Raw genomic sequence first — 24,194 nt, 5'->3', positions numbered from 1 at the left:
ACACAGTACATTCATAAGACCTACACAAGTTTAACAAACATGACTCATGTTAATATAATACTTTCAGCCTAGACATGATGATAATATCATAGATGACACTATGACATGCGTGTAGGAACGTTAATATTCGTCACTCTCAGTCTGTATCATATCGCATGTAACTACACGGTAGCATAAGCAGACATTGTTTTGTTTTTTTCATGCGGAAGCCCATATTTAAAATTCAGTTCTCCTTTAGTGTCCAGACTCGCGATGAAACCCCATTTTGTTCCCTATCTTACCTCAAATATCTTCCGTTGTTGAACGCCATCATGTCTCGGGCCTCTTGATCTTACACGCGAAGGCCTAATGAACGGTAGCCAATCATGACGTCGAATATTTTGATGCGCAAAACTTTGATCCAATCACATTTCTATTTTGTTCAAAAAGGCGGGAAGTGGTGCATCAGCGTCGGTGTAAAGCGTGAACTTTATCGAGATAAAAACATGGACAACAAAGTGTATATTTATAAGTATATTTTCCTAAATTCTTAATGACATCTCGAAGAGATTTAAAATAAGTGCTGTTTTAGGAAGGCCACCGTTTATGGTTATTTCAGCAGTGTCCCGCACTGAGAAATTTGATCACACTACTGTACATATAAAAGACGTCCATGAGAGGTATAAGTCCTTTCTTTATATTCATCCAGTGCTGTCACACATTTGTTTTAAAATGTTTAGCAGCTCAGTGACCTGAGTGTAGTCCTCTAGACATTTATTATTTACCACATGGTACCGGAGACCACATCTCCTCAATATCCCCTGTAGAGGCTCACCCTTCTTCTGAATGTGCTTCTCAATGCTCCTGCCTCTCAACTGGTCTCCCCAGGTGAAGAGCACCAGAGTGCGGGACCACACCACATCCCCGAGAACCCCCACATGTTTCTCCACAGCACGTCCATCTCTCTTGCCGAACGAGTCCACTGGGATGACCAGGAGGAAGAGCAGGCATCCAGGAGGAGCCAGCATCACACTGCGCTGGATCTCCTGTTTCACTTGCCTGCCGTCCGCCAAGCCGAAGAGACTCCAGCCTGGAGTGTCCACCACAGCCAGCCGCAGGCTGTCCACCCAGCCGAACCTCCTCACACAGCGGACAGTCTTCTTGCCAGGCTCAAATTCACTGCGACCCAGGATGAGGTCTCCTACTGAGCTCTTACCAGAATGCCTTCGTCCCAACAGCACGAGTCCCATTAAAGAACCACTTTCTGGATCCACTTACAATGACACAGAGAAGCCAAATCAAAGGTAAAGTACACTCAGATGCTCACAATAAGCAGACAACAGTTAGTTTGGAGAGGAAGGGATAGTTCACACATGAATGAATATCTTTTATTTAGTCATCCTCTACTTGTTTTAAACCTAGTTGAGTTTCTTCTGTTGAACACAAAGGAAAATACACTGAAGAATGATGGGGGAAAGCAGCCGATGGTATGTTATGTTCTTGTCAATGTTTGTTTTTTCCAACATTCTTCAGAATATCTTCTTTTGTATTCAACGGAAGAAAGAAATTCATAAAAGTTTATAACCACTACACAAGTGTAAGTAAGATGTTCATGTTAAAGTGAGCTATCCCTTTAAGGCTTTGGTATTCAACACCACCTCCACCCCTGTCAGAAGTCATAAGACACACAGATTGAGTGAAAGATATCATTGGCAGTTTCGCACGAAGTGAAGTGTCCTCCAACTTACCGTATGCTGTCACAGAGCTGACTGCCATTCTTCATTCCTCCAGCCTGCGAGCCGCTCTTTACTTTATGTCGCATGTATCCGCTTAACTGTTTGCTCAAATAACTTAATTCCATCCAACACACAATGAAGGCTGTTTTCAGAGTTTCAAAGTTCACTTCTCAGTTCTGTGGAAGTCATTTGCTGTGTGTGACGCCCATGTGTTGATAATGAGGGTTGGTCAGGATGTATTTGTATGCTTTGGTCTGCTAATGAATACATGTACATTTAAGTATTGGTCTACACTGTAAAAATTATACCATCAATTAGTCATGACAGCATTTTTTAGGTCATTGTAACATATTAAGCTAAATTAATCATGTTCTAACTTGGTTAGAACCAAGTTCTAAAAGGCTGTGTAGTTTCTACAGATAGAGGCATTATTTTTTCTACTGCAACAAAGTAAATAAATACCATTATAAAATAAGTTTATAAATAAACCACACTTTATTTAGAGGGAAAAATATTAGGTAAGTTAAATAAGCTATAATCTAACTTAAAACATTATTTAGTATGGTAAACTATTTCCTCAAGAACAAAAACAACAAAAAATTGATTTCAACAATTACAACAGCCATAATTTTGCCCCAATTTTTAAAGAAATATTCTAAATCTCCATTACTAATAACTGCATTTATGTGTCCCAACTTTTACTGCATGATTTACCACATGAGCAGCAGAACAGTTCATAAAATTGTGACACTTTTTACAAGTGCTGCATGGACAGATTTTTAACCATTGTTGTCGTCATCTAACAATGAAACTATTATTGTAAGTAAAGCTTAAATAAAATATATTACATGGAAAATGTTAAAATGTAAATGGCAACAGAATAACTAACACTACTTTAACTAAACAAAAATGTCAAATAATAATAACTGGGGACTTATACAGGGCTAACGCTAATGACTTTTTATAATGGCCCGGTTAGGCCAGTGGAAAACTGCCAATTCCCCCTAATTTAAAATCTAATTTAGTTATTTCCTACCCTCATATTTTAAATATTGTGTCAAAACAAGCAAACTCTAGCTGTAAACATACAGTAAAAATGGAAAACGTAAAATAACAGATGTTAAATTACAGAAATTTAAATTGAATTTAAAAATTTTATTTTACGGTAAATTTCTGTACTTTAATGGCTGTCATTTAACGTTTTTTTCTGGCATCCTAGCAGCCGGAATTATTTTTTTTACATAATGTTTTTACAGTGCACATGAAAATGTATATTATAAAAGGAAGAAATATAATTAAACCATATTGGTAAATAGAATTAATGAATAAAACAATAAGTAAAAGCTTTATTGAGATGTATTGTTGGTGATTGAATGGGTGATGGCCCAATTGCGTAGCTTTACAGGGACACAGAAAAATTAACTCATTTATAATGATTTAAGATCTACAAGTTCAGTGAATTTAAGACTTTTTAAGGCCATGCGGACTAGGGCTGTAGAAAACATCTTTCAGCATTGTTATCGCAATAAGCACATCCGCAAAGATCTGCAATGTCCAGTCTGAATTATAGTTGACCAGGAGCTACAGAATTGTATTTATTCACTGTATTTCTATAAAATTTATATGATTTATGCAAAAAAAAAAAAAAAAAAACATTTCTGACTTAGAGCTTTTGTCTTGTTTCTAGTCTAAATATCTACATTTTTAAACGAAAACAAGATTATTTCCTTAAAACAAGCAAAACCTCTTATTTTTCACTTATTTCTTTTGACGGTGAAAACTAAGCAATGTTTTTAATTTTTTATATATTTGGACAAAGCAAAGCAAGAAATTTTTTTTTTCCATTATGATTATTCCATTTCTGTACCTGAATATTGTTAGACTCACCAGAAAACCGTCAAATAGAGCTATTCAAACCATCTTCTGAAACTATATTCATATCGCAATATTTATCGCAGAAAAATTAAATAACACAATATCTGATTATTTCCGATATCGTGCAGCCCTAATGCAGACGCCCTGAATAATAATAAAAATAATAATAAAAATGAAGAAGAAATTCTTAAAATGAACAACACTATAAACATCTAAATATTCTTAAAATGCCACTGGTTCCCTTCCTTCTGTTGTTTATTATTACAAAAATACAAGCCAATAATTGCTTGCAAACCAGCTTCTTCTATTAACTTTGTTTTGGCCATATTTTGTTGAGACGGTAAGATGAACACCACATTTTCCAAATGTCAAAAATTAAATACTCTTTTAATTCATTTAACAGCTCATATGAACTGACAAGCGAAGACAAAACACAATCTCATGAGAGGATTGAAACCGTTCATTCTTCTAAAATTTATTGATACATATATATATATATATTTATACTCTGACTGCCACTGTGTGACTCGGTGCGTCATCACATTATCTCCTGACCTGTAAGCATAAATAGATGCTGTTCTCTTACCTCTGTTAAATAAACCGGCAACAGTAATGGGTCATTTGCAGCACCACTGTATATAGTACATTCTCTATATTGCATCATATATAAAAATATACAGATTTTTCTGTTTTGCAAAACATTCTTTCCATGTTGTTCAATGGCATGAGATCAAGGATCCGTATACTGTCAGCATCACCGTCATCTCTCCTCTTATCTGCATTTCCATTCACAGCATTTCAGAGATCAGTAGCAGCCACACTGAATAAAAGTCACGCCACACGCCGTTCTCTCACCACCACAGACTTTCACAACAAACTCCCGGGACTCGCTCAGGAAGTTGAGAAGAAAGAGAGCATGGAGAAGAGAACAAAGCATATACACTGACAACATGATGACGGGTGAGGAAGATGATGATGATGATGGTGGTGAAAGAACAAGCTGTACTGTAACAGTGCACCTCTGTAACTCCATAGCTGCCCGCTAGGGGGCGCCTCGACTCTGAATACTTAAAAAATAAAATCATGAAGAGAATCCAAAACAAAAATCAAGTGAAGAAAGTTTGTTTTTATACATGTATAATTGAGGCGTTCTTGATCAAGAGGAAGGCGCATCGGGATGAGTTTGGTTGCAGTGCATAGAGAGACCGAGTCTGAGCCGGGTTATTGCCTGATGACGAGCCGCCCTGATATATTCACACACACACAAAGGCACCTCTTTAACACAATGCTGGAGTGTGAGAGCTTTGCGTGCACTTCCTCTCATGGCCAGCAGAGAGCGATGATCATTCTGCATTACGGCCCAGAGGAAGCAGTGTGATGTGTAATGTGTCTGCAGACCGTGGGCTCGAGTCCTGCACTTTATCTCCGTCCACAGTTCGTCCTCAGAGTCCAGCTCGCTCGTAGAACAGCACATAGGCGTCGCTACTGCGAACTTGGCTGGCAGACATTGGCGTGACTCTGGAAAGAGAAAGCGACGATCAGTTGAATTTGAGATTTAAGATTGAACCTGACAAAAGCATTAATAAAGCATCTAAAGCAGGGCTGCCCTAACTTTTTCATACAGTATGAAGAGCCAAAAACCAAATATCATTGAGAGACGTGGGCTGAAGGTAAATATGCCAAACTATTTTACATTTAAGTTGCCATGGATAATTTCCTAATTTATTTAATAATATTTCAAAATAAGCAGAAAATATTACTTTAAATCGTGTTTACTAATGCGGTATAACTTTTCAAATGGGAACTTATTCCAATAAAAACAAACAATCACATTGAGAACACAGTGGAGTTCAATGCTGAATACACAGGTCAAGCAGAATCTGCCTTTGACTTGATTTGCTCACCAAAGTCTCTGCATTGTCGGGTGACAGTAATTAAACAAAATCTCAATAATTTACACTATTTAATTAAAACATTTAATTTCACTCATCTTTAACAATAAAACAAATGAAGGGTTCCATTACATTTGAATTGACAATCTCTAAACCAGGGGTCACCAACCGTTTTGAAACTGAGAGCTACTTTTTGGGTACCGATTAATGTGGAGGGCTACCAGTTTGATACACACTTCTCAAATAACAAATCTGCTCAATTTACTTTTAATTATGTATTGTTATTATTATTAATAATCAATGATATTCATCCATGTGAAGACACTGATTATGTTAATGATTTCTCACAATAGTTGTCAACAATGATTTAACAAGGAAACAGAGAAATATCAAAATGCAACACTTTATTTCTTTAAATCTCTGCAAGTATTTACATCTTCAAATGATCACTTCTACAATATTTTCACTTTCCACTAGCAATTTTGAACAAATCATGCACTACGATGTACCATGTTTGGACAGATCGTTTGTGTAACATAAATCAACTTTGAGTTTTTACTGAATTATCACCAAATCTTCAGCATTTTTAACGTGGCCAACATTCTTCTACCCATTGTAGTCGCCCTGAGATGGACATCAGAGAGAGTGGAGATTACATCCGTTCTAGTCTTTAAGCACAGTTTTGCCGTCCTGTCTGAAAATGCCTTGTTTGCAGAGCACACTTGATTCTGGAGGTCATTAATAATATAATAACATTAATACTGAAATGGTGAAGGTGTTTTAGAATGACCAAAGCAACAACTCAGATGTTTTACAATGTGCTCAGCCTGCTGGTTTGTCCATTTACACACATTTTGATCATCACATGATGTCTTATAACAAAATCACATGACCTTTTTTTAATGCGCATGGAATTTGATCAGTAAAAGTGTTTCCATTGTAGTTTATCCACATATTTTCTTATTGAATATAAAATGTATACTACTCAGTTATGCGCATACATTTTTTAATGCGCAATTTCAAAATTGATGCGCATCTTGGCATTTCCATCAACCGTCCTTTTCTGCGCATATCCAAAATGGCGCAGAAAAATAGATGGATGGAAACGTAGCTTATGTGTAACAGTATTTCCCTCTAGGAAAAAAGCATATTTAAGCTAAATCTTGCATATGTCTGAAGGAAGAAACACAGACTGATTGTAAACGCAAAATGACTCTCTGCCGCCAGGAGGCGCTTATGAAGCATCAGAAATAGCGGTTTCCCCAGTAACGGCTGTAATCAAAGCAGCTCTCAAATAGTGCTTGGCTATTATAGGAAAGACTAAATGAAAATAAAACTGACACTTTTCTGAAGACATCTTTTTTCTTTTTAAGACATTCATATTAAAACACTGTTGCTGCATTTTGATTTTTGAAACGTTTTGAAAAAGTTTATTCAACAGTCAAATCTTTTGGAAAATCTATTTGTAGCAATAAGTTTTGTAGTTTTTATAATGGACCAACACAAATAATTAAATGTATGGGAAACACTGCAGTAAACTGAATAAATATTGCAAACCTTAAACCATGTGGCATGAGCAATTTAAATACTCTCCTCTAATAACCTTTGTGGAAAAGTGAAACTCCAACATTTGTAATGGAATGTCTGAGAAGTGATGCTCTGTCACGTGGCAGTTCTCCACATTAGTCAACACTGTGAATCACCCTTTACATAGTATCAAAATGACTAATATCAGAATTATTTAGCTTGGCCAATACAGTAGAAAGTGCTTGTGTGAGACAGAGAGATTAGTGGCATTGAATGTGTGAGATTAGAGGCATTTTTAAGGAAGAATCAATAGGAGGGAGATGAAGGAGCAGGATTGAGGAGGAGGATTTGATACAGGAAAATAACAACAGCTACAAGGTGGAATGGAACTCTGCTGACATAATCATGAACATCGCTTCTCTGAAAGTTAATGTATGCTACATGCAAGAAGTGGAAGTAAAGCAAATACCTGGAGTCATTATACGTGTACCATTCCCCATTTTCAGGATTGCAGCAGTATGCTGTGTAGTGGCCTCCCATAGTCGTGCCTGAGTGATTGGACACTGCATACAAATTATACACAGCACTACCTGAAACAGGAAGAAGATACATCGACGGTCAAGGAGAAATTAAAAAAGAGAGAATTTTAAAAAATAGTGTATTATTTAACATGTAAAAATAATGTAATTTTAAAGAGAGAAAAAAAAAACATGTCAGCAATAACTTGTAAATAATTTGTTTTAAAAGTTATAAAGCCTTAATGCAACACATTTTCAACTAAAAATTCTCATGCTTAAAGTTACTCTGAAATGAAAGTAATGACAGATATTTTCTTCCATATTAATTTCCATATCTCTGTACAAAACAGAAAAAATGTCTACGGGCTGGGTTGACTGACTCTTAATGGTAAAAAGTGCTGGCAATTAAGCAGACCCAGCATTTATCACAAGATGTTCAGTTTAGCTTTGTTTATTGAAAGAAACAAACCTCAGACCTCTGCTATGATTTAGAGATTCTTTCTAGAACTGAAATGGAAAATTCTTGTTCAGCCTGTACTCACTGCTTCTGTCAGAGGCAAACTCCCTGAGGTCCAGGTCCTTCATTGGGAAGTTGACAAAAGTAGACAGTTTGCTGGTTCGGATGCGAGCTTCTGAGAAGCGTTTCAGATCTGAACAAGTGAAGCGGTTAAGGAGAAGAGACTGGCCACACTGCTGACCTACACCAAACTAAGCCATCAGCACATTCTTGCACACACAAACAGCACCCGCATCATAAAAGTGCTTACAAACACACCACCCGAGACATCTTAACCAGAGCAGACGTCACTAGTAAAGGATACGAAGAACTAAAATTTTAGGAAACTTCTGAACCGTAAATTTCTTCGTACATCGTCTTCTGGCTTTGCATCTGTAACATGTCTAGAAAAAAGGTAAGACGAGCTCATTTAGACATTTAATACATAACCATTTCTGCATTTTGAAAATGTTAGGAATGAGTGAAATGATTTACAGGCTTCTCGTCCCCATCAAGCACGTCTTCTTTTGTAAAGAGCCGCATGCAGTCCATTAGGCTCACCTCTCCATAGCCCTTCTAGGCAGAAGAACACCATTAACACCCACTCATTTCTGCAAATGCCAAAATGAACACTGTAATGTACGAACTAGCTGAACTGACCTTGGCGATAGGCAAGGAAAGATCCCAGAAGGGATCGAACACAGTGGAACAATAACCGCATTCACTGCAGGTCAGAGAGCTCTTTAGCTGGCCTACGAACAGATCTGAGGACAGACAGACAAAAAGCACTGTAACACTTAGTAAAGGAACATAAAGAAAACACTTTCATCTGTAACGTAGTGCTAATTTAAAATATTCAAAATACTCCAATAGTATATAAATAACACTACAAACACTGGTGTAATGTTTACTTACCAACAATTTTGCTGTCTTCCCTCTCTAAATACTTAGACCACATCTTTTTCCCTTTTTCTTCATCACTAAAAAGAATGAACAAGACACATAAATCATAAATTCTTGCATATATATGGAGGAAAATAAGTATAGTACACTTACGGCAAGTGGTCAAAGTCTTCCGTGTTTCCCCGTGGCCGGACCGTGACCCTGTTTACTTCATTGTGCAAGCCGTCAAGCAGGAACCGTAGAAACTCCTGAGCATCCTGTTGACTGGAGAGATAACATAAACATCTTAAAGCATAACACAACTACAGCTAGCTGTTGACATATGAGACATTAAGATTTTAATTTGCTTATAACTAGGGCCAGACGGAATCTGCGCACGTTTTTGATATTTCTGCTGAGAATTTTGGTAAAAATCTGCAGATTTCTGCTGAATTATTTAGGGAGTATCATAACTAAAACCTAATATGTGAAATAAATAAAAATATCTTTTTAACTTGTATTTAATGTTTCAAATGCAAATCCAATTAGATTCACTTTATTTGGTAAACAAAGCACGTCTATCTACTAAAAGACAGAAAATATTACTGTACAAACTGCATTGTACATAAATCAGATGAACATTTTCATATGTCAATATTTCATATTTTACTGTAATTAATTTAAAAACTGAATAAATATAAATTTACACACATTTACTCAAGTAAATAAACAGAATTAATGATGGGCTAAAAATCTGCAGAATTCTGCATGCGCAGATTCCCTGTGGGCCTACTTATAACTTATGTTTTGGCCAATAACTTGAAAATATGCAATATAACTTTATATCACGGGTCTCAAATTCAATTCCTGGAGGGCCACAGCTCTGCACAGTTTTGCTCCAACCCTAATTAAACACAGCTGATCCAAATAATCGAGGTGTTCAAAAGAGTCTTGAACACCTTGATTAGTTGCATAAGCTGTGTTTGATAGGGTTGGAGAGCTGTGGCCCTCTAGGAATTGAATTTGAGACCTATGCTTTATACTATTTGATTGATCAATTTTAACATTATATTGTACAATATTTCAACTAATAATGGGGGGAAAAGCAAAACAACAACAAAATGTCGTATTGATTTCTCGTGAATGGCTAATTTTTACAGTTTGCAGAAAACAAATCAATATGAGAGGGCACTTGTATATGTAAAACCTAGCACTGTGACATTAAGATAGTTGGAGTTCGAGCAGAATAAGATGCACGTAGGATTAGACTTACTTATAGCCCACAAATCTGGGGGCGTATCTCTGAATCTGCGTTTTGAACTCAGAGGGGCTGACAGCTTCACTGCTTGAGGAAGTCCACATTGTCTGGATAAGCTTGGCAAACTCTGAAAGCAGCAAAAAGAGGCTTTCCGTTTACCAAGAGAAAAGCGCTGACCACTGTGAAAGAGGCAAGAAGCGTTTAGTGTTGCTCGAACTCACCTTCCATGAGAGCAGTGTGTGTGCGGTTGTTGTTGTTGAGGTCTCGGCGGTGGGAGTTGTGAAGACAGTAGTCTCGCAGGCTCTGTGTGTTGCTAAGACACTGGAGGATGGAGTTCATAAAACACTATTGAGGGAAAGACAGCGAGAAGGAGAAACGTTTTAATCATTAAACATTTTAATGAATTAATTACATACATCTGTATCATCTATAATTAAAGTGTTACTTTTGACAGCCCAAATATAATATTTATTTAAATGCATATAAATATCTACCTACTAAAAGGATAGCATATACACGCTCGCTTAGCAGAAATCGGAAAGAGAGTCACAAAACAAAGTGACACATTAGTCTAGAGTTTCATCGCAGCAGCAGCAGACTTGACTGTGATGTGTAAGAGTTTATTTTTGGACTGTACACACACTGTTGCCTGGCAAAAGCAAGTTTAGTGAGGGCAAGAGTGAAGACACATCATGAAAAATAATCTTGCCAAATGGAAATAGACAGAGGAATGTGAAAGTGATATGAAAACATTTCTGCCTCATGCCGTTTGGTTCTATCAACCGCATATTGTGGGATTTGACGGTTTCCGTCTATTTCTTGCATGTTGGATGTGTTGCATGTGACCTCTCTATTTATAAACTAAATGACTAAAACAAGTGAATGAGGAAACTTGTCAATAGTGAAACACTTATTTATGATTTATGATTTATGAAATGATTTGCCTTAGGCGTGTGAACATGTAAATGACAGTTAACACATTCTGAAGGCGTAGTGTGTCATTTCTGTATCACAAGAAGCCTAAAATCTACAGGTTGATCCAGTCACACAACTGGTTGATCCAAAATTTGACAAGAAAAATCCCATAAAAGTGACAAATTTGACCTTTAAACTTCCCAAGAAATCAAAACTAGCAATAACTATATGATTGTGTTAGCTCACAATAGTAGTTTTGTGGTGAATTCGTCTGTGAATGTCATTAAGAAAAAGAAAAGCTCTTCTAATCTTTAATTGAAATCTGAAAATGCACTTCCTGTAATTTTTTTAGTTGAATTGTCAGATTTGCATCTGTCTTGGATGTGGCTAACATAATAAACCACACAGCTTAAACTGTCAGTTTTGACCACAAACAGAAATGGCGGGCAGGAAGAGTCTGTTAGATTGAAATAACTCTCCCCAAAACCCTTTCCCAATCTTTCTGAATGAAATGCCTACTTCACTGCATCCATTCAGCTCGAAGTAGAAAAACAAGCCACGCCCACTGTTTTGTCATTTAATATTCAGTCTCTCTAGGAACTGCGTCACAATACAAACAAAATAAAACTTCCGGTTTATGCGGACTTTAAGAAAAGCCAGTATGTCCCATTAAAAACACTTACTGTATTTCCCAGATTACGAAGCCCGACCAGGCCCTGGGCACTCTTTGAGTTCTAGAAAAAAGAAAAAGAAGATAGATACATCACACATTTCTAAAACATTTATCTTGTACCAGAGATTTACACAGTGAACATTTTTATTTTAAAAACACAAGGCATTGAGATGTATGTTTTTAAAAAAAAGTGACATTTATGTTGACTTGACATGTCTGTCTAGCATGTGTGTACATAGCAAAACAATGGGGAAAAAAGTGCAGTGGAGTGGAAAAACACATTCTGTATAATTGGCCGTTTAAGTTATTTCATATTTAGAAGAGCCAAAAATTGTCTACTGCAAACTGTGGACAGACAGACAATTCAGCAAGTTTGTATGACAACCTTCAACACAATCTATCCCTTTTTGGCCTCAGGCAAAACTCAAAATAGCAAGTTCTGCCGAGCAGTGTTAAATTTGACTGTCGACGTTCTCATTTGTTCCAGGAAACGGAGATACAAATTTCCATATGATCTGTGTTTTGGTGGAGGTGCTAGAGCGCTGAAGCAGACCGGACAGTAATCTGACACTGTACTGTTTTGTGTCGTGCCCAAGCACGGGAGGGGAAACGTGATCCACCCTATGCTGGAACTCTGACGAACTTACCTGCTGCTGGCCAGGATGTTCATAATGACCACATTTCTTCCGACCGCCTCGGTGGCACAGCAGTCAATATTTGTGGAACAAACAGTCCATGGCAGTATATTTCACACCAGAAGTATTTAACTAACTCATTAACTGGGTATTATCTAAATCCATCTTTCCATGGAAAATGCTTGCTGAACATCCATTTCACAGGAACAGGCTCCCCAGCTACTCTGCAGAGTAATATCAGCACTGCCAAAAATAGAATCCTTTCACATGGGATGTCCGCTCATTGGCTTATTTGTCATCGTCACGGCAACACTGATCCCAGCAGCCATCTCTGATGACCACATCTTCTTTTAAATGCACTAACCAAGAAACCATATGAAAACGTGACCACCCAAACATCTGCAAATATGTCCAAATTTATTCTGAGGAATGAACATGATCCTTAGATAGTGAACACATGTCCTGCTGCATGTCAAGAAAACATTTGTGCAAAGTAAAGCTATTTTAAGCTGTTGTGATTCACCATGAAGCAGACATGCACTGCTGTGTGAAATGAGACGATACTGTTGTTGTTGCCAAAGCAGCTTGTGGACATTTCTCAATATAGTGGTAGATGTACACTACAGCTGATAAACTTCTCATAAGTTTACAACACTTTCATCACTTGGGCTCAGAGTGCCTTCAGAAACTCTGCATGAACCAGTTAAAGTTGCGAATACCAGCCCTCATACTGAGCTTGATGATAAGATCTCTGTTGAAAAAAATATCTATGGCACCGACTAGGGCTGCACGATATTGGAAAAGTCTGACATTGCGATAATTTGTTTTGCCGCAATATATATTGCGATATGAATATAATTTCTCCAGATGATTTGAAAATCTGTATTTGGAGTAGGCCGATTCTGATGGTATGATGACCTTGGATAAAAATATCACAGTTTCACTGTATAATGATTACTGCTCTAAAATAAGTTATTTTTTAATGTCTGGGTAAACAACTAAAACTTTTTTCCTTTTGAACACAATATATTTTATGTTGAGAAACATTTAAATTATTTTGGAAGAATAAACATGTTAGGCTAAATGAATTATAGACCTCTGCTGTCTTCATTTGTTTCAAAAACAGATTTTTTTTAGATATCTTTTCTGCTCAAGATACTGCTGTCCTAAAAAACAAACAAAAAAAAGTAAATAAAAAAATCTTACATATACCTTAGGAACGGTATTGCAGACATTTTTGATGGTTTTAAAACCTTGACTTTTCCAAACTGCGGTATACCTTGAAAATGGTTATCGCCCCATGCCTAATTTGGAGATTGACTGGGGTAATTAAGTCTTTATATATGCAGGTTTTCTGGGGAGTCTAACAGTATTGAAGTACAGAAATTGAACAATCAAATGTAAAATAACAGAGTCATCATTGTATAAATAATAAAAAAAAAATCTTTATCTTTTAATCTTTAATAAATAATCTAATTTTGCGATGTGACTATTGCAGATATACAAATTGCGATATCGATGCTCAAACAATATATGGAGCATTTTCACAAGCCTGTTTTGATGCGTTTTACAGTCATCAGCTTCTTAAATCCTTGAAAGTTTTTAATTTTTAAATTATTTTTAAAACGTATGAACATTTATATGCATTTATGTATGTAGTATATCATCTTTGCTTAAAATTACAAAAAACGAATCACAGCTTGTGCGAGGCATTTCTTAAGCAGAGTCTATGAGACAGGATCGTAAATTTTACATTATTCTCTCCTCTGGCTGCCATCATCAGTCTCACTTTTTTTCCTTTTTCTTAAAGTCTTGATAAAATCATCTTTATTTATCTTTTATTATTTGAGCTCATGAAATTGTAAAAACAATATTTGTTATATTCTTCCATTTACTGCAGGTCTAAGTTCCTAGCTATGACGACTTCCACTACTGAAAAACCTGGAAATGTGAAAAGGGTCTGTTGTTCCACCCTAGCACCGACTGATAACAAAATGCGTTTTTAAAACCTTCCTGTGGCTCAAATTGTAGAACATGGCACTAACAATGCGAAGGTTGTGGATATACCTTCGATGAAACGTAAGAAGCTTTGGAAAAAAACATCAGCCAAATGCATAAATGTAAATGTTTTTATCACTGAGATCACAAATGGAAAGTGCTGAATAGAGTAGAGATCCACTGATTGTAGTTTCCTTGACCGATTCTAATCTCTGATTTTATCTTGTAAGTGTGACCTGCTGATACAGATTTTTGCAGACTCTGATTTTCTTTCTAAAAACTATAATTGACATAAAATACTAACAAAATGTAAAACTTTTTATAATAACGGTTTCCACCAAATTGCGTAAACATCACTTAATTAATAAAACAAATGTTTGTACTTTGAACTTTACTGAGATAAGTTAAAGTTAAAGACTGTAAGCATACATTTCAAACTGAAATATGCAATATTTTTCAAAATAATAACAAGTGTGCAGTGTGTAATTAAATAATGATGTTCTTTTCTTATAACCAAAATGTAGTATTGTAAGTTGTATATGCCAAAGATATTGGGTTTGGCGTAACATTTACATACTGTAAGGTCTAGTAGACATATGTTGTTTATAATAATGAAAAGAAAAAATTAATTAGATTGCTTTTGTAGATGCTCATATGGTTGAATGCATTCAAACAGCTACTGTACAAAAGACCACCTACTCATTATAACATGATCATTATAGAGCATCCCAAATAAATTCATAAATTGCTGCCTTACACGCATTCTGCGATCCCAGAAAATATGTTAATACCAGGCAGAAACAAGTCCTAGGTGAAAACCTTCACTTCATTAGTCAAGTTTTAATATATTCATGTCTTATGAAGTATTTGAATATAATAACATGACTTGAAATGTGTTTTTGCCTTGTATGTTATTGATTAAAAGTACTTTTCTATGTCAAACCCTTCTCTACCATAGTATTTTTTTCTGCATTTCTCTGGTGGCCGGAGAATGTGTAAGTGGGTCACGGTGTTCTGTTCGGCATACGCCCCGCTAGAGGTGAGGGAAGACTAATCCTGCTTTTATAACAGCTTTCTGTGAGAGGAAAATGTGGAGCAAAAGCCCAGATAAAACGCCTAGACCGGCGGCTTTCAGTCATCAGCATAGACTGACCCACATTAATAATAGTTAAAGAGGTCTGGTAGCTGCTTTAAACTTCTGAGACAAAGCTGTCAGGTACTGTTTAGAGCTCATACCAGCTCTGTTTTATGTCAACTTAGTATTCTGTCCTACACTCCCAGCTGATGAATTACAGCTGAATGCTAGTTTAGGTTTTCCTTGAAACTATTTGAACACCAAAAACCTGAATTTACCAGGAATACTCTGTCTTCTGTGCCAGACCTTTTGCACAACAGTATAGTTGATACAAAACTTTAACTCGTGCACATAATGCAGGAGCACTGGCTTCTTTTCCATGTCCTAAGAACAGACTGATGTCTTGTACAAAGCGCTCGGCCAGTCTAGACTGTCCTGTTTCAGAAATCCAAGATAAAGCCACCACTAGTACTTAATGTCCTTCACAATCACACACTTGTCACTTCGCCAGCTAAAAAAGGTGACCAGAGAGAGTGACTCAAAAAGGTGCATGGATAGGATGATTGCGCTGATGCACGTCACAGCATTGTGAACATAATAAAAAATTAGGCTCATTTAAAGAAATCACATAACGTTCTGAGTGCTAATTATGTATATTTAAATATACACTGTTGTGGTAAATATATCTGAGCACATTCTGTGACAATGAAACTAATTGCGATGCAGGTAATGAAGGCTCAACAGCAAAGCTCAAACGCCAGGCTGGTCCTGACCTCGGTGGCATGGGGCTGGACTGAGATTGCTTCCGGCTGCTGGAGGGAGCTCTAATGGGATTTCTGCTCATTACGTAACAATGAATGGCCGTTCTGAACAGCCTTGTGCGTCACGCATCAGCTGCATGCAGGCTGCCACTGACTCGCTTCATGTCAAAGAAAAAATGTAGTGTGATATTAAAAAATAACTGTGCTTACTCTATTAGATACAATGTAAGATGCTTTAATTTGAATACTTTTTATTATACAATCAGTAAGACTTATTTATTAGAATTATACATTTATCTTAAAGCGGTACACCAGCACGCAGCAGGTTAAAGTAAGTAAATGCTCAGCAAGAGCAAATGCAAAATGATTAATTTAGCCTTACATAAGCTTTGACCTGTCAGAATACTGATCCCTTACAAAGATTTAGAGCGAGCTTACTGATGTTGGTTATATGCAATATTAATGACATCACAGCATGAACTACTTCTTAAGGCTTATTCAATGGGCCTGCATTCATACTTTAACATTTATGCCTTTTATGCTACCACAGTCCTTATTTTATTTATAGCAAAAATAAATAGTGACCACCTTTCACTTGTTGGTTACTCACTACAGTATACATGCAAACAGTCACAAGGGTTTAATACCTGAGAAGCCTTAGTTTGTTGCTGGTAAATTCTGTGGATATCAACTATTTCTTTAATTATTACCAGCCTGTATTATAATCATTACTGGTTGTATATTTCAGTTTTACAAATACAAATTGATTGAGGGTGTTTGTTAGTTAGCATAAGAAGGAAATAAACACTAGTAGCCTACCTAATGAACAGGAATGCTAGTCAACTTGAATACATACTCAAATTTGAACCACAAGCCAACACAGTAGACAGTGACGAACATTTTCTATTGGTTACCAAAAAAAAACAGAATAGTTAAATGTGTGTCATTAACAATGCTGTAAATAAAATAAATAAAAAACACAGACTGGTGAGTTTAAATTAATATATGTTAAAGCTATGTATTCATACCTTGGCATGATTAATAAGAAGCCCGACGAATGTGGAGACCAGCATGGAGCCGGACACAGAGTTTTTCCTCCTCATGTCTTGTTTGAGAAGAGAGAGTGCAGTCGCAGGTGGCTCCTCTGGTATTGTAACTGTATATGAATGTCGCATGCTTGGCATAATCAACGAATCCTTCAGTGGTGAATAAACAGCAGCAATTAGAAATCAACACTGTGGACGTTTGGCATCAAATACTCCAGCGTCCTTTTTCCAATTCAGAATTATCCTTCAAGTTGATCAGGAAACGACCTCTACAGCGGAGCGACGCGACATTGAGAAGTAATAAAACAACGATTCACTATAAACAGCACACTTTCACACAGCAGAAAACGAATAAAGTTGCTGGCGAAGGTAAAGAACAGTTCCTCCTTCACGAGACGAGCGAAGCGAAGCTGTCAAGCTGGAGGCTGCGCGCGGCTCCATCTCTTTTCACTACTGTCCGTCCCGCCCACACGAGCTCGGCGCGCGGGCACTGCTGCGCGCATCCGACGTCACTGAGGGCAGCAGGTTAAACACGGCACAATGACGGAGATTTACAATAATCGTGTGCCGTCAAGGACATGTTAGTCATTTTAAATGGAGCACTTTCAGAAAACCTTTTACGCAGCTCAAAACAGAGCACACAAGGAATGTTGTAATCGATTTAAAGTGCTTAGTTGTAGTGAAGTGACACCTCACACGGAGTGGGAAGAAGTACCTACTTGAAGCCAGTCTTTAAAGCTAGTAGGCTATATCTTTTACATGTTAACATGCATTCCTTTCATCAAGGTGTGTTTTAGTGATAAATAAAATGTTCAGTTGGATCTTTTAAACTTTCAAACAAATAGCAAGGGTGGAAAAACTCCTGAAAAATCATCATACTCAAGTAAAGCACCACTGACAAAAAAAAAAAAAGTAGTGCAAGTAGAGAGGTGTTGGGAAAAAGTGATATACATTACACAATTTACTTTAAAAAGCGTGTTACTTAGTTACTTGTTAAAGAATGTACTGTGAAAGTGTTATGTTGTGATAAGATAAGCTTAAAAGTGTATTATAACTTAACTCAGGCCCATAACCAGGGGAATTTGGGTGGTTTAAAAGACCCACCCCTCACTAACAAAGGTCCAGAATTTGCCCCTTACATGAGCTCATTTGTCTTATTTGAACTGCTATGCCATCATAAATAGTGAAAATAACCCATTGAAAAAGGTTTTAAGACTAAGCAGAATCCTCTGTTGGCTGTGCTTCGGTGTGACTTCAGCTAATCAGTTTTGGCCAATGCACACAAGTATTTTTCATGAGTTCAACATCCAGCTGTGCAAGAAAACATTCAATCAGACATAAGTGAAGTTGTCTTTCGCTACTGTATTGTTTTTAAATAGAGAAAATAATTTACAAGTAGCTTTTATTCTAAGTCTTGGAACTTTTTCTTGAAACAAAAAAGCACCAAAAGCGGACCATAATAAAATGAATTTGAATACTATTTTAGCTATTGTTGTTATCCATGAATTTTCAAATGTACTTTTTTGGTTATGATGACCATCCAACAATATATTTAAGCTAAAATAGTGCTTAAAATGTCACTAAAATCAATATTTAAATCTCATAATTAAATAGTAGCCTAAATGAGGCCTATAACCGCAAAAAGGTCCACTTTTTGAGAGAAAAGAACCACCCCTTTCACCAGGCTGGCTACGGGCCTGTAACTTTTTTTATCCAACACTGAATAAAGTAGAAGTATAGGTACAGTAGCCTTTCTAAAATTACCCCAAGAGTAATGAGTATTACACTGTGAAAATTCCTCCTCCTTATACCCTGCAAATAAAAAAAGAACTTAGTGTGAAAACACATTAGACTAATGTATACACGTTTAAAACAGAGAAATAAGGTTGATGTGTTTATATGAGAAACAAAATCAGTGTAACCTAAGGGTCAAAAATCTATGACAATATGTTAATGCTAAGGTTGTGCACTTTGAACCAAAGCTACAAGCTACGAGTGGCCAGCCGTTGGTGCAATAAAAAGTCAATACTTGACAAATTTATTCACAACCATGAAAGTGTTACTGAACTTCAATACATGAAGTAACATCATTTCCAATAATTAATTGGCCCTCAACAATAGAATAATAAATATTTATTTGCATTTTAACAGTTATAAACCTGATGCTGATGCTGTAAGTCACATGAGAAATGACCATTTTAATTCATACTACACACATTTGCACTACTGAGCAGCATAACTTTTATAGGTCATGTAATTTGAAAGTAAATATATATTGCAAAAAAAGTGCCACAGAAATAAAATTGACAGCTACAGGCTATATTTTTGGAGAGTGGAACAAACCTTGTTTGCTATTGTCTCAGTCTAAAGCACACATAATCAGATCCACTGCCAGACATTTGAAAACAGAACAACTGTCAACAATAGTGAAAGCAACAAAAGTGGGACAATACGTCTAGTCTTTTGGGCTGGGCTCCATTCTCAACTCAGCTCAGTTGTCGCGCCTCACTAAAGTATTAGAGAGAAGCATTAAACTTTGCCTCTAAAAGTGGCAGAGAAATTGGAACAGGGCATGAAACGCTAAACACTAAACCCCAAAAGAGAACGCCAGACTGAAGCCATTATGCTCTTATGAGATGGTGGGCCAAATGTCATCGGCTGCAACCTGGTTCTGGATACACATTTTTAACCATAAATACATGAATGTCTCCTAATAGATATTAGACATTATATCACTCATGAAGGCCAAACATCCCGTCACCCTACTAAAGAAAATGTCAACATTTTAATTCATATGATACAGAGGTTGAAAGTGACAAAGACCTTTATTGTCGCATTGCATTAAAATGTACTCTGCTCAGTTAAGTTTAATTTGACAATGTTGTTCGATGAATCTATTTTATATGACAGTGAACTGCTTTTGCTTCCGGCTATGTGTTGTTTATGGCACAATTCACTGAATCTGATTTAAAGTCAAGGAAAACTGAAGAATGCTGAGGGTGTTAATCTATGTTTATACAGAAACAGGATGTAGGGTGTCTTGCTATTGAAGTGGCGTTTCATTGAGCCAGAAGGATCACACTGACCTGTACAAAATTATGACTCAGTCAATGTACACAACAAACAGCAAATGAAAGCACTTTCTCGACACGCTACTGAGCACAACAAGGGTGAAAAGGTAAAGGAAACAAGATGGATTCTACAGCATGCATTTCTCAGCTCAAATCCAAATAATGCAATGCCCATCAGGGTGCCGCTATCATTTAATGAATAAAAATGTATAGAAAATGCAACTTTTAAAGTGTACGGGAAAACAGGGTAAAAAAAACCCCTGCACATTTAAACTATAATGACTATTGCAACTAATCTGAAACAGAATGCAGTGACCAGTCAGAGGAGTTTAGTCACCACTGACAATGGCTCGAGTGCGCACATTCACTCATAAGTTCTGGGCACTCACACATTCTCTTATCATAAACATGCTGAAACAATTTAAGAAAAGTTTTGACAGCTTTAGTGAATGCTTAAATTGCCTTGTTGTGGTGCATAAAAAAAGAAATCCATCCCTTGAAATCCATTTTTAAAACTTAATTTCTGATCCTGGTGAAGAGCCTTTCTAAAATGCTGCTGATCTGGTTTAATATGCTGTGTAAACAGCAGCACATTTTGATGCTCTCCTGATAAAAGGCATGTGATGACTAAAACTGACTGTGTGAAATTCAACACTGCAGTGTGTAAACCACAAATCATCATTTGCCAGCCAGCATCCACACACATATCTCTGAACACAGGAAAACACCAGAGGGACACGCTGTACTCAGAAGGAGAATTCAGTCTTCACTCGCTTTCCTTTTTAAGGACCACATGTGAAGAGAATAAGAAAGTTCTGAACTCTTGGCAGTGCCTGAAATACACTGTTGCTGCCAAAAAAAGGACACACAAAAAAGAGTAGGTTGTAATAAGTAGGGTTGAGCCTCATCAAAACAGATGTGACTGGTTTTACTTATATAAAACACAAGCAGAACATCCTAACAAACCCACTATATTAAAAAAAAAACCTGGCACAACACCCAGGTAGTAGAAAACGTGACAGGAATTGTTTACTCCTTGGCCACAGAAGTTCAAAGTCTCAGTTTAAGACAGACTGGCATCATTAATAAAACCGCTGAATTGAAAGATGCAGACTGTGGTTGGGAGATTGTGTTAATGCTGGCCTAGCCATGCAAAGACACTCTGTAACATTACTCTACCATCGACTGGGAGACCACAACATAGTTCAGTTGTACCCTGGGATAAGGCCAGTCATACACCCTGCGTTTATCCTCACTCTGATCAAACTGATTTGGTCAGCACAAATATTTGACAAAAACTGAAATATTAGGCCAGAAATATATACTACACAAGAACACAAAAGCTCTGCAAATGCTCTAACCTGTATATATGTTCTCGCAATACTGTGGTGGTAATAAACGTCAGTACTCAAGGCCCATAAAGACCTTCATATGTACCTGTGTCACTTCTCTGCATGTGGTACCATTTAATTTTATTAGCTTTAACTACATATCCTCAGGGTTGTCCATTATTCTGGATAAAATAGAGTTGATCAGAATTCTAAAAAATCCACATTACTTCATAAGTGCCATTTTCATCCATTTTTTAAAAAAAAGACTTAAATCAGGGGTGCCCAAACCATTTCTTATGAAGGGCCAAAAACTAGACTTGATTAAGGGTGGTAGACTGATGGTAAATATAGCAAACTGTGAAGTTGTCAATATAATATATTAATTTAATTCCTTAAATAATTTTATTATAAAAATTTTATTGATTAATTTATTATATATAAAACACTTTTATAATTATCCATTTTTGCACATTTTATAATGAACATCTTATAATAAAAAACATGAAGACTAACACAAAAAAAATACACTTTGCCTTGATTTGCTTGCTGATGTCTTCTGCAATGTCCTTTATCCATCAAGTGACTATTTATTTTTTATTTTTTAAATCCAATCCATTCACAACATTTCATTGAAACATTTCATTTCAGTTAGCTTTTTTGTAGCTCAACAGTGAAAAAAAACAAAAAGTTAAATTAGAAATGGCAATCCTTGTTAAAGGCATTTCCCTGAAAATGACCCATCATTCTCCCTCTCTTCTCAGATGGGATGGAGAGCCAAATCAAAGGTTACTGTGGGCCAACTTTGGCCCTAGTTTGAGCATCTCTGACTTAAATAAAAGGCATTTTCTAATGCTGGTTGAAAAATACTGTGTGGAAGTTTTTAAAAAGTCTATATTTTTCAATATTATGTGAATATAATTATAAACACTTAACTATTACACATTCAATATTGTGCAAGATATGCAGGAAAACACCATTAAAGAATACTTGCACACACTTGCTATAGCACCCTTTGTGGCAACATTAAGAACACATCAGCTGGCTCATAACAAGGTTATTTGCATGCTATCAATAAAATTAGCCACTTTTAAAAACACTACCACTCTGCTTCAGTACAAAAATAATAAACAATAGTGTTCTTGTCAATAGTCTTAACATTTTAAACCCTGTGGGACTGAAAGAACCATAGAGCATATCCTCTAATTCTCTTGCATTCAGCCTGGTTTTACCATAGCATAAGAGGCCGGGATATCTGGAGCATTACTGTGATATTTAAATTGAGTTGACAAAAGCACTCAGACTTACGCTCGTTAAGCTGATTAGTTTCTGAAATTCTCATGTGTAAACTAATGCAGACCAGACTAATTATTTTAAAGTCAGACAGACCTTACAGCTCAGCGCTCCTCATTTAGCCTGGGCTCCCTTGTTGAGAAGTATAGCTTAATTAATGGCATAAACAGCAATTAATCTTACAGAACAGCACCAGAGCTTTCTTAGCATAGCAGAATAATGTAAGCAGATATTTCAATTCATCATTAGAAGCTCTATGAATCCAGCTGGAGTGAGCAAAACAGCCTGACATTCACATTTACACACATACGGTATAAATTCAGCAGAGTAGGTTCAGGGTACAACACTAGTATGACCTTTTTGCATAATTTTTTTTTAAATATTGATGGGGTGCAGGACATTTCAGTGTGCTATACATACATATACTTCCATACTGTGCAAAGTATATTGACAAAAGGTTTGTGTAGCAAAGTTGTTGTACGCAAATGAATGTAGGTTGCTAAGCATCTATAACTATAACTATAACATTCTAAAACCACATCCCTACTAGGGCTGCACAATATATCATTTCAGCATTGATATCTAAACGTGTGAATTTGCAGTGTTGAATTGGAATAATATCTAGGAACCACATTTCAGAGCTTGATTTGTGGAGTCTTCGAAAAGTTTAACCCTAACAGACTGAAATATTTTCATTAGAGTTTTTTTTAGACCTAAGACTAAAATATCAAACCAATTTGAATCAATAAATTCTAAAGTTTATACATTTAACAAAGATTAATTTTATTTAATGTTTTATACAATGAAGACTATTGACTTTATTCTTCATTGCAGAAGCGCGCTCGTTTTGCATTTGTTTTGGAACTTCCGATTCGAAAGTTAACACACAGCCGGCAGTCACACATTTGCTCTGGGTGGGGGAAATTAAATATCTTTTTTAATGTATTATATATATATATATATATATATATATATATATATATATATATATATATATATATATATATATATATATATATATATATATATATATATATATATATAGCAACCTCTTGCGATTAATCACACAGCTACTATGCAGGGCACCCCTGTTTTATACAGATGTACTCAAATTATATATTCTTTCCAAGTAGAGTTATTTAGGTCATCTTATGTGAAATTATATTGATATTCTAATATATAATCGCAGAAAAACAAAATATTCAAATGTCAGTTTTTCCAATATCATGTAGCCCT

At 36.3% G+C, this 24,194-nt stretch overlaps 1 protein-coding gene across 5 annotated transcripts in view; it reads right to left on the bottom strand.

The window, feature by feature from the left end:
• Nucleotides 1-3,958: 3,958 nt before the first annotated feature.
• The window catches only part of usp2a (ubiquitin specific peptidase 2a), a 31,502-nt gene continuing 11,266 nt past the window's right edge, over nucleotides 3,959-24,194 (bottom strand). For 2 of the 5 annotated variants that reach the window (XM_056473381.1, XM_056473380.1), the window contains exons 4-14: nucleotides 11,762-11,812; nucleotides 10,385-10,508; nucleotides 10,179-10,290; nucleotides 9,080-9,190; nucleotides 8,939-9,003; nucleotides 8,684-8,787; nucleotides 8,519-8,599; nucleotides 8,349-8,427; nucleotides 8,070-8,177; nucleotides 7,479-7,599; nucleotides 3,959-5,108 (exon numbers count right to left, since the gene is read on the bottom strand). In XM_056473381.1, the coding sequence (XP_056329356.1) occupies nucleotides 5,033-5,108; nucleotides 7,479-7,599; nucleotides 8,070-8,177; nucleotides 8,349-8,427; nucleotides 8,519-8,599; nucleotides 8,684-8,787; nucleotides 8,939-9,003; nucleotides 9,080-9,190; nucleotides 10,179-10,290; nucleotides 10,385-10,508; nucleotides 11,762-11,812 (1,032 nt within the window). In that variant the 3' untranslated portion in view covers nucleotides 3,959-5,032. Of the gene's footprint in view, nucleotides 5,109-7,478; nucleotides 7,600-8,069; nucleotides 8,178-8,348; nucleotides 8,428-8,518; nucleotides 8,600-8,683; nucleotides 8,788-8,938; nucleotides 9,004-9,079; nucleotides 9,191-10,178; nucleotides 10,291-10,384; nucleotides 10,509-11,761; nucleotides 11,813-17,248; nucleotides 17,657-24,194 lie in introns of those variants that run through there. The other 3 variants (XM_056473383.1, XM_056473384.1, XM_056473382.1) reach the window with 3 other exon arrangements.

Source organism: Danio aesculapii, chromosome 15, assembly GCF_903798145.1.
Source record: "Danio aesculapii chromosome 15, fDanAes4.1, whole genome shotgun sequence".
NCBI classification, from domain to species: Eukaryota; Metazoa; Chordata; class Actinopteri; order Cypriniformes; family Danionidae; genus Danio; species Danio aesculapii.
The sequence above is the reverse complement of the archived record's forward strand: the minus strand, read 5'-3'. Positions and strand labels throughout refer to the sequence as shown.